Source organism: Solea solea, chromosome 20 (genome assembly GCF_958295425.1).
Source record: "Solea solea chromosome 20, fSolSol10.1, whole genome shotgun sequence".
NCBI classification, from domain to species: domain Eukaryota; kingdom Metazoa; phylum Chordata; class Actinopteri; order Pleuronectiformes; family Soleidae; genus Solea; species Solea solea.
The window spans coordinates 13,246,366-13,261,939 of NC_081153.1; the positions used below are offsets into that span (position 1 = coordinate 13,246,366).

The 15,574-nt window shown below is 38.5% G+C and overlaps 4 protein-coding genes across 4 annotated transcripts; all 4 read right to left on the reverse strand.

Moving 5' to 3' along the window:
• Positions 1 to 201: 201 nt before the first annotated feature.
• On the reverse strand, positions 202 to 8,032 carry cdca7b (cell division cycle associated 7b). Its single transcript, XM_058618883.1, has 10 exons — positions 7,890 to 8,032; positions 5,264 to 5,419; positions 5,067 to 5,164; positions 4,557 to 4,812; positions 4,374 to 4,436; positions 4,071 to 4,259; positions 3,493 to 3,648; positions 3,232 to 3,381; positions 2,259 to 2,395; positions 202 to 599 (listed from the first exon to the last, which is right to left on the reverse strand). Exons 1-10 carry the CDS (start codon positions 7,905 to 7,907, stop codon positions 578 to 580), a joined length of 1,245 nt encoding a protein of 414 aa, XP_058474866.1. The 5' UTR covers positions 7,908 to 8,032; the 3' UTR covers positions 202 to 577.
• A 421-nt stretch (positions 8,033 to 8,453) lies between these two features.
• On the reverse strand, positions 8,454 to 9,334 carry LOC131447249 (ladderlectin-like). Its single transcript, XM_058618884.1, has one exon. The coding sequence runs from the start codon at positions 9,280 to 9,282 to the stop codon at positions 8,791 to 8,793; it is 492 nt and encodes a 163-aa protein (XP_058474867.1). The 5' UTR covers positions 9,283 to 9,334; the 3' UTR covers positions 8,454 to 8,790.
• Positions 9,335 to 10,552: 1,218 nt separating this feature from the next.
• On the reverse strand, positions 10,553 to 12,100 carry LOC131447528 (lactose-binding lectin l-2-like). Its single transcript, XM_058619366.1, has one exon. It carries the CDS (start codon positions 12,068 to 12,070, stop codon positions 11,579 to 11,581), a length of 492 nt encoding a protein of 163 aa, XP_058475349.1. The 5' UTR covers positions 12,071 to 12,100; the 3' UTR covers positions 10,553 to 11,578.
• A 2,046-nt stretch (positions 12,101 to 14,146) lies between these two features.
• Positions 14,147 to 15,386, reverse strand: LOC131447551 (lactose-binding lectin l-2-like). The gene has a single exon (XM_058619400.1). The coding sequence runs from the start codon at positions 15,353 to 15,355 to the stop codon at positions 14,864 to 14,866; it is 492 nt and encodes a 163-aa protein (XP_058475383.1). The 5' UTR covers positions 15,356 to 15,386; the 3' UTR covers positions 14,147 to 14,863.
• Positions 15,387 to 15,574: the final 188 nt, after the last annotated feature.

The window sequence follows — 15,574 nt, forward strand, 5'->3', positions numbered from 1 at the left end:
GTGGTGCCTCACAAAGATCCGGTGACCTCAGGGTGACCTCTGAGGAGGCTTTGATCCTAAGGCTCTTGGTCATTATGTGAAATCAGCTGATTGGTTCACTGGTCACCTCAGGGGCCGGATGGCCTGGACTTTACCTCACACATGTTGGGAAGTGAAAAACATCAGTGAGAGTTGAAAGATGAATTAATAAAACATGCTAAATCATTTAGACAATGGCAGTCTTTATTAACACTTACAGTGAACTTAAGTAGAAGTAGTTGGTTCAAAAGACTTAACCATGTGTTCCTGTGGACAACAAGAGCAGAAATATCCCAAAGATAATATACAACCCAACACCCTAAAACAACTGAAACTTCCCTGCATCTCATGCAACTGTAAATGAGGTTATATAAATCTTATCAACAGTACAAGAAGCCTAAAAGGAGACACTTATAAAACAAAACAAAAATCTTGTCGATTAATTTTACTGATTAGATAAAGGGTTGATCTAAACCTAAACATGTGCATTAAAATGACAACGTCCTTGGGGAAACAGCTGGACGAGCAGGTTTCTCTTCTCTGGCCGATACTCTGGACTTTAAAGCAGCTCCTTCTGAATACTGTAATGGAGAAAAAGCAAGACATGAATTCTACTTGTTGTCAGAACACTGGGGCTGCAACTAATGATCACTGCCATGCCTTTTTCTGTTAACTTTATCTCTGTATAAATTCAAGTCTGTCTGTTGACCACATAACTGTCCAACAGTTCCATTGACAGACTTGACAAGTGGCTTATTAAGGGCACCAGTCAAATCAAGTCAAGTCAATTATATTTATATAGGCCAACATCACAAAAAGCGACACCCAGGAAGAGCCACAGAGGAGGGATGTGCAGTGGGTGTCACAAGTTCAGCAGATTAAATACAAAAAAAAAACACTTTACAAGAAGAAGGTAGAGACCAGGAGCACTTCAAAAACGAATAACTAATGACAATTATCTTCATCATCTCGACCAGGGTGTGACATGCTGCTTGCTCCAACACCATCTGCGGTTGGTTCCAGCTCCTTCTGTGACCCAGTGTCGCGAGATTTCGGTAGAAATGCGACAGTTATATTGCAAAACAAGCCGTTTTTTTCTTTTTTCAGCTTCTCTCGCTCTCTCTAGGGGTCACCAAAGCAGACCAATGTTCTTTGTTAAAAGAACACACCAGTGTTTGCAGTGTCGACTTCGACTTTGTTTGGATAAAAACAAATCCTAGAGCTGTCGGTCTGTCTGTCAGTCAGTCAAGCAGGTCTCTTGACGGGCTTCAAACAGGCGACTTAATTTGGCACCAGTGTGTGAAGTGGCAACTTTGACACTGTATGGACACAGTTTTACCAGCCAACTTTCCTTCACAGCCTATAAAATGAAGGAGCCTGTAAAGCGATAATCGCAGACCAAAGCTGATGAATGCCACCAATTATCTTTGTAATAAATATAAACCTAAATGCTCTACCATGAAACCACCTTTTAACAAACAGAAGTGATGATTTAACCATTTTGTTTGCCGTTCCTCAACATACTGTACACTAACACAGCGCTGGTTTAGCTATAGTCTTGCCCTCTTCCTCTCTATCGATTGTACCTGCAGCCTCACAGCAGGAGTCCGCTTTTCATTTTGTTCTTCTCTATTTTTATTTTGAATAAAGTGACAGAGCTTTTTTTTGCATGTTTTTGCATCAAGATTCATACCTGTCATATATATATATATATATATATATATATATATATATATATATATATATATATATATATATATATATATGACAGTCCACTAGATGGTGCTAAGTGCTCACTAGAGCTGGTGTATATGTATGTATGTATGTAAGTAAGTAAGTAAATATATATATATATATATATATATATATATATATATATATATATATATATATATATATATATACATATACATATATACACACATATATACACATATATACATACATACATACATATACACCAGCTCTAGTGAGCACTTGGCACCATCTAGTGGACTGAAATGGCAATACATTTTTCTTTAAGCTAATCCACAAAAAGTTCAATGTTTATATGTAACATCAGTTAAAAAATTAAATGCTTGGTGTCTCAAAAGCGATTTAATATCACAAAATATGACCTTTTTCCCCCACTCCTAGTTTGTTACAGCTACAAAATGTTTTCCACCACCATTCTCTGACATACATAAGAGGAGAATCTTTGCATTCACTTTAAACTATACAGTGACAAGACGGTGACCCACCTCTCCAAATACTTGTGGACGTTGTCATGCCCATTGTAGCGGGCCAATCCAACCAGGATGCCAGTAGCACAGCGGCCCTCCTTCTTGCGACACAGGCTGCAGTTACACATCTCTCTGCAGATTGGACAGGACCATGTCTTTAAAGAAAGAAAATACAGAGTTAATGTAGGCAATCAAGCATGTTTCGTACTCACACAAGTTACTAAGTTTCTCCCACCATCAAGTCTCAAGAGATTAAAGATCCTCGAAGGTTTAGCGCCTCTTGAAGTCAACACCCATGCAACACCATGCACTGTCTTTTAAAACCTTTCTTAAATATGCAAACTTTTTGTTGTTTGTATTGCATTTCTTGAAAATGCGTTAGAAAAAGTGTCATTTAAGTGAAGTTTATTATTATAGTTAGTATTCTTTGGGCTGGATCTTTGCTTATACACAGTCACTGCTTGTCTGTGAAAACTATTACAATGTCAACAGCTTCCAAACAAAACAATTCACTTCGAGCAGATGTCCAAACCATCCACATAAGTTTATTTATATAATTACATTGTAAAAAAACAAACAGTGAATATGCTTTCCTATTCTAATTTGTGTATCTGTATGGTTAACACAATTGCCTTGAGTGTTGACAAAGCAACATGAAATTTAATGATTTTATTGACCCATTCTCTAGTCTTAAGACATTAAAAGCCGTCTTTAATTTACTACCACAAGCCAACTTGCTACTTCATGTAAACGTGTTAACTGGCGACTTAAGCTTTTACTTTGGAAGAAACAAAAATATTTGCAAATAAAGCACTTGCATTTCAACAAATCCCGTATTTGAGACAGCCAGTCTAAAATGAAGTTTGTCAGTAAATCCCCTTGATCATTTTTCTACCAATTACTGCATGATAGTGTTCAGGGTTACAGATAGTTATAAATAAATAAAAAAATTAAAAAGAGACATTTTTAACATGTGTGTATTAGCACTGACCGGGTCAAGCAGCACGGTGCGAACATCCTCTCCATAACGGTTCTTCAAGCACGGCCCACAGAACTGACCTTTGGCCCCCACACAGAAACCACTGCGACACACCGTCTTTGTGTCCAAAGTTTTCTGTCTGCACTGGTGACACGAGCTGCCCTGGAAGAGAAACAAACAAACAAACATGCACAGCATGAATAAATAAACAATGTGTAATGTTGCAGTGTAGTACTGATGGTGCCAATTGTATCAAGGCCCGACGTGACTCACGTTCTCTTTGTCCCAGATCTTGTCTTTGCTGCGATATGCTATGTTGTCCAGGTCTTCTTCTGTGATATCGTCCACAGACCGCACCACATACTGGCTCTTCCTCAAACCGAAGCTTTTCCTTTTTTTCTGCCCGTCACCAACATGTTCCTCGTCCACCTGCAGAATCATAACAGACAGACTGTCGATTGAGCCGAGAGGTAACAAATAGGATTTTGTTGCCAATAACTTCAATAAAAAATAGCATACATAAAATCACATGTGTACTTTCTTTCAACTACAATTTGGGAAGGATTTAAAGCTACTGTGTGTAAATCTGACATGATGGAGAGTTCCCATCAAACTGCGAAACAGTTTTTCATTGGCACTTTTTGGTCTCATTTTACAAGCGCAATGTGTGCTTGTAAAAAGTCGGGAGTCATGAGTCAGTCGTGTGAACTCATTTGACAACGGCTTGAAAACTAATGGACTAAAACTAATTTGTTGACTGCTTGAGCTTCTCGATCGCACAAATTACATAATTCACAGAGGATCTTCCAACACAAAATACCATTGGCTAAAGGTTATGTTGCATCTCATACCTCCACCAGTCGTCTGAGGTCTACAGTCCTGGGACTTCTGTGAGTGAGTGGTTCACTTTTTTCCTCTACTGCAAAGTTCTCAGGCGGGCGAGCCTTGCGAGACGGGTTCCTCCTCTCGGACCCCATCTCTGGCTCAAACTTGCGTTTCCGGGGTGTCGTCTTCTCCGACACTTGCTTCTTCTTCCTCTTCTGCAAAAAAAATAAAAAATATGTATGTCAGAGCAATAGAGTTACAAAAAGGTATTATAAGTTTATTATAAATAGATTAAATCAGTGCAATGCAGTGCTGGTGCATACACTCACTTGAGGGGTTGTGGGCAGAGCAAGGTCAGCCATGGTGCTCAGATCAGCAAACAGCTTAGCCAGCTGAAAGACAGGACAATTTAACACCCATGCAAACAAGGAAGTGGAATGTTTACTGAACAAAGAACACAAGTTGTCAAAATATGCTGAAAACGCAAACGAAAGGTTGTAAAAGTCCATTACCATGGCCTTGTTCTCCTGAATGTTCTTGTCTCGTTTTGTTAGACTCTGAGAGAGAACCTCCTCTTTGTCATTCTCTTCCTCCTCCTGTTTCTCCTCCTGTTTCTCCTCATCCTTCTGCTCTGCCTCTTTGTGTTGCTTCAGTTTCATCCTCTGCCTTTCACTGGCTCTCTGTGATGGAGGACTGACTTTAACCGGCTTCCTGACATTTTTCTCCTTTGGTTCTTGCTTCGGAGTAGACAATCTCTTTATAGGAAACCTATCATTAGAAAAATATCATTAGACAATCAACGCAGAATCAACACAAATGTCAGTAGTGTATTATGCGTTATTAAACTTTGTTGAGCCAAACACAAACAAATTAATTTAGATTTCTGCCTTTAAAGCATCAAATGTGACACAAATTAAATCAGCAGTTGCAGTAATTACTGCAACGGGAGGCTTTATTCTCTCATTGTCCTTGCGTCTTTAACACTGTAATACAATGAGGATTTTAGAAATCTGTAAACACACCTCAGTGCTACTAAAAGACTCCTCCTCTTTGGTGGGGAAGCATCCTCGCCTTCAGAGTAGAAGCCTGTGTCCCCATCGCTATCTTCTGAATCCACCATCTGTACAAAACCAGTGAGAAAAAGCATACAGACTGGTACTTTGGCTGCAATGTCAAACATTTCCATCAAATAATGCAGCCAATGATGATCACGTCATACCTTGTTCTTCAGCCATTTGTTACACAACCCCCTCTCCTCCTCTTCCTCTTCCTCGTCCTCGTCCTCCCTGAAACCTTCAAACTCCTCCTCACTGTCTGACTGGCTGAACAGAGAAGCCAGCTCAGCAGTGATAAACTTGGATTTGAAACATGGAGTCTGTTGGCAGATACATCAAGCATCATATTAAACTGGGTCTGGTGGAATTCAACTGATAAACATTCAGGGTGAATAATGTGGTCACACAGTCGCTCCGTGCCAGATTAGGAGATATAGAGTTACGAGACAGAAATGTCAATAGAATATCAAATGTTAAAAAAAAAACAGAAGTAATACAATTTAATAACAGAGCAACAGCAGGGGTTATGTATCCCATACAAAAAATGAAAAATAGACCCATGCCTCTTATAAACAGAGCAATATATAATAAAAGAAAAACAAGTAAAATGCCCCTTGTGACATGTGTAAGAGTGTATCCACTCACTTGAACACAATTATGAAGGAGCTGCAAAAATCAAAATGATCACTGCACTTCCATGGGTAATTTATTCATCAGACAAAATGTGACTACTAAACAAAGATGAGCAAGAGGAACATTTGTTGGACCATTGTTCACACTTGTACACCAGGGGGAGCACAATCTCTTTAGATTGACAGTTTTGGACCCTGATTAAAAGCTGTGGAAACACTGACTTCCATTTAGCTGCATCACTTTGCTACTTGGAGGATCAACAGAGCCAATGCTTGCAATCAGTAAATGTATTTTCTTGAATTTATACTGGCAGAAACAGTGCTGTTGTTATCGTTGCAGGCCGGTGTAACTTCAGCGACAATAGGGAAAGGCCATTTGGAGCCATGTTGAAGAGGAAAAACAACAGATATTTGTTCCACAATATGTTCGAATATGTAAAACCAAACAAATAAAACTGCCTTTATTAAAGCCAAAATATGTAGAAATATTTTTAAGTGTGAACATCAATAATTTTGGCTATCCAAAGTGTGTGAAAATAATATCCAATCATAGATTGTTTTTCACAAAATGCACACATTTATATTGGATAAACATTACTGTCCACAGCATCACAGATACACAGAGAAAAGTATACATAATTAGTGACCTGAAGTCCAGAAAAGGACTAATACTAATGTGCAGATGTTCCCAACTGGGGAAGTCCAGCCCTGACAAGGGAGCACAAAAGGGGAGGAGGGACCTTTTAGATTTAAATTACAGTGTAATCCTATTAACATGTAAAATGAAGAAGAAAACAACTACATTCATTGTCACAGGGGCACAATCTATAAAAAATATTTTATTAAAAGATAACTCTGGAACAGCGTTGTAATGTCACAAAGTACAAATAATTTGTTACTGTCTAACTATCTTTGTTACTGTCTAACTATCTTTGTTACTCGTTACTACCAAATAAAATTCAGAAGAGTTGGTAATGGTCTGTATTACCGTAACACAGAGCTTTTCTAGTCTTGAGCTGCTTTACACTACAGTTTTGCTTTTTACACATTCACACACTGCAACATGGGGTTAAGTGTCTTGCTTAAGGACACATATAGACTAGCAGAGGGAGGACTTTAACCCACAACATTAAAGTTGAAAGACAACTCGCCCTATCACTAAGCTACCATGGCTCAACCCTAACTCCTCACTTTTTTTTTATAACTTTTACTTCCAAACTTTTGTACATTTCATATCACAAAATTACTTTTGATACTTAAATACAGTATGTCATATACTTTAAGACTTTAACTTAAGTAATATTATAAAAAGTGACTTTTTTCTGGTAAGCTACTTGTATTCATTAAAAGCAAGGCAGCGTGGGCTCATAACATATGTGCATGGCAATGATTTTTGTTACAGCTTCTCTCCCTTGGAGTCGCTACTAATTAAAAGCAAACAAGAATATGGAGAAAAAGTTGTTAATTAAATAATGGAGGATAGTTTGCAATATCCACAGAAAGTAATCACTTCTGAATTATATGCAAAACACAATTTGGCTCAAATTTCCTGCAGATATTAAGAGTTTATGTTCACAGTGAATCAACAAAGAGTTATTTGCTCCATGCTTTGTTTTGTTTTGTTGTTGTTGTGTGTGGCATTGCAAAACCTGAACTTCTCATGCAGCCCAGTCCCTGACAGCAACACAAATCACTGTCATTTATCAGAATTTAAAACAGAGTCAAGTCTACAACATGTAGGTAATTACACACGAGTGAAAATGTGATGGACCGTCCACTCTTGTTGACCTGTGAACTAGAGTTGAAGGATGACACTGACTGGACTCCTCTTTCTCTGTACTTTGTGCAGCTCCTCTTCAGCTCTGTGCGTCGGGCCACAAGCGCTCAAGCACAATATAAACTACACTATGAGCTTAGTAACGCGAGGTTTGCCATAAAGTGTGTTTATTACAGGGTTTAAACCAAACAAATCACCTTATTTACTCAAAGGAGAAAGTTACGAGTGTTTTTACATAGAGGAACGTGTGGTCGGAAGCACTTAGCTGCGTTAGCTTTTAACAATAGTGCTCACTTTTTTTTACTCATTGAGACCTTCCTTCGTAACAAAACATAAAATGCACAACAGGGACACATTTAATCACACTGGTCCGTTGCTTACCTTTGACGTGAGGGTCATTCTATCAGCGTTTTGTGGTAAATTTCCGCCGAACAGAACGTGTTTTTAACAACTTAAAAACCACTGTGCAGAGGTGTGTTTAAAAATTAACCGCTAAGGAGTTCCGGTTAATATGAAAGCGGGGGGTTGTTGTTAGTGGGCTTATATCGACATTTGTAGAAAAGTCCAATAGTTTTGATCTTTAAGAAAACATTAAAGGCCATGTCTCTTACAGCACCACCAATATGTTGTATTTATGGACGAAATATTGTGTTTATAATGCTTAAGAGTCATTTCTGCCCTGAGCCTCACACCCGTACTCATAATGGTGCAGACCGTATTTTCCCGCGACAAAGGCGTGTGGGCGTGGTTACCATGGAGAGCCGGAGACCCCTCCCCTGAGTGTGGAGTTTACGTGGTTCACGTATGTTCATTTTAAAAATAACAACAGAATCCTCACAGAAATTGAAGCATAAAGATATTTCACGACCACAAAAAACAATTTAAATCCAACCCTAAGTGGGTTGAGTTTTATTCTCAACAAATTATACAATGTGCATCAGCAAAGATGATTTGATTTGGTTTAATCAGTGTGTTTTATACATCTTTACATCATTACATCATCCATGAGATTCATGGATTTCACTGTAAAGGCAAGGTATTAAAGGTTTTTGTACTAAAGCGCTAAGACAAATATGTCAAAGGTACAGTATCTGCCTCTGGCATGTTGTGTAATTTCGAAATCACATTCACATACACACGGATAGAGATAGATATGTGTGTACATTAATAAATGTAAATGAATGAGTTCAAATTAGCATACAAACGTACAAGTGCACATGTTTATGTTTGTTTGGGATGTACAGTATGTCAAAGCATCACAATGAATCAGGTTGAAGAATTGTTAAGGACAGCTGGCTTTGCGTGTTGCACAAACAGAGGGAAAAGTATAAGTACAAGGGTAGTCATTCCATTTCAGAGGTGTTATCCAATTAATGTGAACACAGTGTTCACGTCCTCCAGCATTATTGGGCTCCCCAACAAGCCACTGTGTAAATGTCACTGCATAACCATCGGACCACATCCAGTTTCCTTCCTTGTGAGCATCAGTGAGTCCAATCCATGTTGCTCCATCAGCATGGTCAAAGTTCCTGATCAAGGATCTGACAAAATTATTTTCTCCCTCACTGTGGATAGACACCAGGTTGGCTCCCTGTGACACACAGTAGAGCTCAGCATCAGCCCAGGACAGTCGTGTAGAAACGTACTTGTAGCAGCGGCCGTCAAAGCTGAACCAGAACGAGGGACAGCTTCCACGCAGCAGCTTGACTTCAAGTTCACCTGAAGGAGACACAGCACCCAGAGCCAGAGCAAACAGGAAGAGGAACAGCATCATGTTGGCGTCTCTCTGATCTGTAGTCGGGTTAAAGTTGGGATTCTGAAGGAGCCAGTTGCCAGGCCACGTTCTTTTATATGCTTCATCACGGGTGGTGTCTGCACTACTGGTGTAATGTCATTGGTCAAATGCACAATAAAAACATTAACTTGTATACAACAAGGACAGAGAAGGTATGAGGAATGAGGAAATGTGTTGCTTTACTATTGGTCGACTTGCCTTAAGGAGCTTGGAGCTGATGCCTTCAGGACCCTCAGCCTTTATCACCTTTATCTTCCTTCTTCTGCTTATTATGAGGGACATATTGGATCAGTAGCAGACAAAGTATCAGAATAAATGTTAAAAAAAAGCATAAAACCAAACAAAAGCACTAGATAGGTCAAATGAAATTAAATTATTTTGTTGTCACCACGCCCTTATGGTTTTGCTGATTTTCTGTAAACATAGTCCAAAGTCTATAAACATGTGAACCATAAATGAATTCAAGTTCTTGAACTATCCAGAGTTCTGCTTTCAAGTGACACCAGCAGTAAAAAAAAAAAAAAAATATTATTGCAGTCTGGAATAACAGCTAAGCCATAAATCTGTAATAATCATAAAATATACGGTCAGATTTTTGCTGACAATGTCACAAGGCATTCAGTTGTCCTCTTCACTGAGTTTAAAGTTTGAATTGATGTTGAATTAGATTGCTTTAAACACAGAACATGATCTTCATAGGTGTTCCCAGGCTTCTCCAGGTGAGAGAAAGCTCTTTGTTGGAGGTTGACGATGGCGTCATCTACCCTCGATGCCAGGCTGGTGGGTCAAACACCAGCGGTCCATCGCTGGTCTCATGAGGGTCAGAGATGAAGAAGGACCAGCCGCTCCAGTGTCTTCTTCAGTGTCACTGAAGAAGACACTACTGGAGCTACTGAGGTTCATGAGGCCATAGATCTCATTTCTGCAGAAGGAAATATTTCCTTCTGAGAAAAACATTTCATCCTGAAGCTCAGATTTATATTTGGTGAGATGATGGTGACTTGATACAGTATAGCCATTGGTTTACTGTGACCAGTCATGTCTCGTTTGCACTGGACAGACTTATTCACTGCAACAGTCTCAGTCGTCATAGCATCAAAAACGTCCTTTTATTGTGGCACCAAGCGTTTAACCACCAAAAAACATTATACCCATTTGCTTTCTATGAAATGAAATAAAATAAATCAATCAATCAATCAATTGTAAATCAGTTAAGGATCTGTGGAACAGCTGTACAGAGGAATTCAAATGATGTGCATTACTATTTGAAAATTCAGACTATTAATACATATATGAAGGTAGACTTAAATGTATTCTCTTTTTGCTGACACTGTCACGAAGCTTTAATATGGATTGTTTTATCATAGTTTTATTATCAACAAATTATGTACATGAGCAAAGGTTTTCAACAGGAATAATTTAATCATCAAGAGGTTGATTTGGTTTAATCAGTGTGTGTTTATACATCTTATCATCATTAAGGAGATTTTCCTAAACCATAAATCATAAAAACACTTAAAATGTTTCAATTTACAATAAAACATAGATAAGACCACATTTTGAGATTCATGGATTTGGAACATTTTGACTGAAAAAGTAATTAGGAACTAAAGCTGTCAGACAAATATTTATTTATTTTATTTATTTATATGCTTATTTCGGTCATGACATTTAGATCACTCATCACACATCAGTGTAGTTCACACAATACACATACCCGAAAGGGAAAGCGGGAGAAGCAAAAGTTTATCTTGTCCCGCCCCTATTATCATCATACATTACATAATTATTCTTTCTTATGACATTTGACAAAGAAAAACATGTTTCAGCATCAGGTAGCACTCAGAGATATAGTCTAGCTCGAGACAGTCAAATCAGACTGCATGTGTGTCTGTACATGTGTCCATGATGTTCCGTCGCGAGGGACATTCTCGACTTGTTGCCTGACATATTCAACTTCCCAAAAGTCACAAAATAATCCAATCAATTGAGGTCAATGCATCATTTTTTATTTCTTTTTTTTCCTTTAGTCATCCATCTCATCTGTAGGATTCGCCAAATATGGTGGAGTCAAAGGTATTCTTCTACATTACTATGCACCCAAAACACATGAAAAACAAATACCTGCAAGATGTACAAATGTAAGGATTTAAATCATCTTTCTATATAATAATAAATCAATACAAGAGTTCTGCATACAAACGTACAAGTGCGCATTTTTATGTTTGTTTAGGATGTATGTCAGAGCATCACAAGGAATCACGTTGAAGAATTGTTAAGGACAGGTGGCTTTGCGTGTTGCACAAACAGAGGGATAAGTATGAGTACAAGTCACGTCATTCCATCTCTTGGGTGTTCCATAATTAATGTGAACACAGTGTTCAGTTCCACGATAATTATCTGGCTGTCCAGAATTCCAAAAGGTGAATTTCACTGCAGAACCATCGGACCACATCCAGTTTCCTTCCTTGTGAGCGTCAGTGAGTCCGATCCATGTTAGTCCCTCAGCATGGTCAAAGTTCCTGACCAAGGATCTGACAAAATTATTTTCTCCCTCACTGTGGATAGACACCAGGTTGGCTCCCTGTGACACACAGTAGAGCTCAGCATCAGCCCAGGACAGTTGTGTAGAAACGTACTTGTAGCAGCGGCCGTCAAAGCTGAACCAGAACGAGGGACAGCTTCCACGTAGCAGCTTGACTTCAAGTTCACCTGAAGGAGACACAGCACCCAGAGCCAGAGGAAATAGGAAGAGGAACAGCATCATGTTGGCGTCTCTCTGATCTGTAGTCGGGTTAAAGTTGGGATTCTGAAGTAGACAGTTGCCAGGCCACTTTCTTTTATATGCTTCATCACGGGTGGTGTCTGCACTACTGGTGTAATGTGTAAAACATTAACTTGTAAATAACAAGATAAGAGAAGGTTTTAATTTTTAATTTAAGCAATAAATCTGTATCTTTATAATATCATAGAATAATAAGGTCAGATTTTTGCTGACACTGTCACAATGCATTCAGTTGTGCTTTTCATCATAACGTTTGAATTGATGTTGAATTATTATGTATATATACATAATATATAAAATGATTTATATTTGGTGAGATGATGGTGACTTGATACAGTATAGCCATTGGTTTACTGTGACCAGTCGTGTCTTGTTTGCACTGGACAGACTTATTCACTGTAACAGTCTCAGTCGTCATAGCATCAAAAATGGCCTTTTATTGTGGCACCAAGCGTTTAACCACCAATAAAATTTATACCTGTTTGCTTTCTATGAAATTAAATTAAATTAAATTAAATTGAATTAAATTAAATAATTCAATCGTTTATCAGTTAAGGATCTGTGGAACAGCTGCACAGAGGAATTCAAATTATGTGCATCACTATTTGAACATTCAGACTATTAATTCAGGTTCAATCATAACAAGGCAATCAGAGATGGCAGACTTGGCAGATCAGATGGTTGCGTGTTCAAATCCACGTCAGGGTCAAAATTCTCAAAAAGCTATATTAAATTCTAACAAGCCTCTGTTGCTCATATTGCAAGCAAGTGCGGAAGCGCACACAGACACAGACAGAGCCGCTGAAAACTTGCTTTGGTCTGGTTCAGTGTAGAAACCCTGCTGCTGGGTCCCTCATGCCTGACACTCCCAACGTCCAAACGTGCACAACTGGTCAACACAGGACTTCAGGACCCTCAGCCTTAATCACCTTTATCTTCCTGCTTCTGCTTATTGTGAGGGACAAATCGGATCAGAAGCAGACAACGTATCACAGAATAAACATTTAAAAAAACATAAAACCAAACAATCAAAAGCACTAGATAGGTCAAATGAAATTAATTCATTTTGTTTTAAGTAAAAGATACTTGTCACCACACCCTGATGGTTTTGCTGAGTTTCTGTAAACATGGTCCAAAGTCTATAAACATGTGAATCATAAATTAATTCAAGTTATCAAACTATCCAGTGTTCATGCTAAAACACACGTTCTGCTTTCAAGTGACACCAGCAGTAAAAAAAAAAAAAAAAAATGATTGCAGTCTGGAATAACAGCTAAGCCATAAATCTGTAATAATCATAAAATATACGGTCAGATTTTTGCTGACAATGTCACAAGGCATTCAGTTGTCCTCTTCACTGAGTTTAAAGTTTGAATTGATGTTGAATTAGATTGCTTTAAACACAGAACATGATCTTCATAGGTGTTCCCAGGCTTCTCCAGGTGAGAGAAAGCTCTTTGTTGGAGGTTGACGATGGCGTCATCTACCCTCGATGCCAGGCTGGTGGGTCAAACACCAGCGGTCCATCGTTGGTCTCATCAGGGTCAGAGATGAAGAAGGACCAGCCGCTCCAGTGTCTTCTTCAGTGTCACTGGCCTGGAGCTACTGAGGTTCATGATGCCATAGATCTCATTTCTGCAGAAGGAAATATTTCCTTCTGAGAAAAACATTTCATCCTGAAGCTCAGATTTATATTTGGTGAGATGATGGTGACTTGATACAGTATAGCCATTGGTTTACTGTGACCAGTCATGTCTCGTTTGCACTGGACAGACTTATTCACTGCAACAGTCTCAGTCGTCATAGCATCAAAAATGGCCTTTTATTGTGGCACCAAGTGTTTAACCACCAAAAAACTTTATACCCATTTGCTTTCTATGAAATTAAATAAAATAAATCAATCAATTGTAAATCAGTTAAGGATCTGTGGAACAGCTGCACAGAGGAATTCAAATTATGTGCATCACTATTTGAAAATTCAGACTATTAATACATATATGAAGGTAGACTTAAATGTATTCTCTTTTTGCTGACACTGTCACGAAGCTTTCATATGGATTGTTTTATCATAGTTTTATTATCAACAAATTATGTACATGAGCAAAGGTTTTCAACAGGAATAATTTAATCATCCAGAGGTTGATTTGGTTTAATAAGTGTGTGTTTATACATCTTTTCATCATTAAGGAGATTTTTCCTAAACCATAAATCATAAAAACACTTAAAATGTTTCAATTTACAATAAAACATAGATAAGACCCTATTATCATCATACATTACATAATTATTCTTTTCTTATGACATTTGACAAAGAAAAACATGTTTCAGCATCAGGTAGCACTCAGAGATATAGTCTAGCTCTAGACAGTCAAATCAGACTGCATGTGTGTCTGTACATGTGTCCATGATATTCCGTTGCGAGTGACATTCTCGACTTGTTGCCTGGCATATTCAACTTCCCAAAAGTCACAAAATAATCCAATTAATTGAGGTCAATGCATCATTTTTTTTATTTTTTTTTCCCCTTTAGTCATCCATCTCATCTGTAGGATTCGCCAAATATGGTGGAGTCAAAGGTATTCTTCTACATTACTATGCACCCAAAACACATGAAAAACAAATACCTGCAAGATGTACAAATGTAACGATTTAAATCATCTTTCTATATAATAATAAATCAATACAAGATTTCTGCATACAAACGTACAAGTGCACATTTTTATGTTTGTTTAGGATGTATGTCAGAGCATCACAAGGAATCACGTTGAAGAATTGTTAAGGACAGGTGGCTTTGCGTGTTGCACAAACAGAGGGATATGTATAAGTACAAGTCACGTCATTCCATCTCTTGTGTGTTCCATAATTAATGTGAACACAGTGTTCACGTCCTCCACCATTATTGGGCTCCCCAACATGCCACTGTGTAAATTTCGCTGCACAACCATCAGACCACATCCAGTTTCCTTCCTTGTGAGCGTCAGTGAGTCCGATCCATGTTAGTCCCTCAGCATGGTCAAAGTTCCTGACCAAGGATCTGACAAAACTTTGTTCTCCCTCACTGTGGATAGACACCAGGTTGGCTCCCTGTGACACACAGTAGAGCTCAGCATCAGCCCAGGACAGTGGTGTAGATACGTACTTGTAGCAGCGGCCGTCAAAGCTGAACCAGAACGAGGGACAGCTTCCACGCAGCAGCTTGACTTCAAGTTCACCTGAAGGAGACACAGCACCCAGAGCCAGAGCAAACAGGAAGAGGAACAGCATCATGTTGGCGTCTCTCTGATCTGTAGTCGGGTTAAAGTTGGGATTCTGAAGTAGACAGTTGCCAGGCCACGTTCTTTTATATGCTTCATCACGGGTGGTGTCTGCACTACTGGTGTAATGTGTAAAACATTAACTTGTAAATAACAAGATAAGAGAAGGTTTTAATTTTTAATAAGCCATAAATCTGTATCTTTATAATATCATAGAATAATAAGGTCAGAT

Excerpts from the sequence above, each read along its gene's own strand:
- cdca7b (XM_058618883.1), bottom strand. Across the intron at positions 4,813-5,066 it reads AGTCTTTTAGTAGCACTGAG|GTTTCCTATAAAGAGATTGT; the intron begins GTGTGTTTACAG and ends TTCTAATGATAG. Across the intron at positions 2,396-3,231 it reads GCACCGTGCTGCTTGACCCG|ACATGGTCCTGTCCAATCTG; the intron begins GTCAGTGCTAAT and ends CTTTCTTTAAAG.
- LOC131447249 (XM_058618884.1), bottom strand. The coding sequence starts at position 9,282 with ATGATGCTGTTCCTCTTCCTGTTTGCTCTGGCTCTGGGTGCTGTGTCT.
- LOC131447528 (XM_058619366.1), bottom strand. The coding sequence starts at position 12,070 with ATGATGCTGTTCCTCTTCCTATTTCCTCTGGCTCTGGGTGCTGTGTCT.
- LOC131447551 (XM_058619400.1), bottom strand. The coding sequence starts at position 15,355 with ATGATGCTGTTCCTCTTCCTGTTTGCTCTGGCTCTGGGTGCTGTGTCT.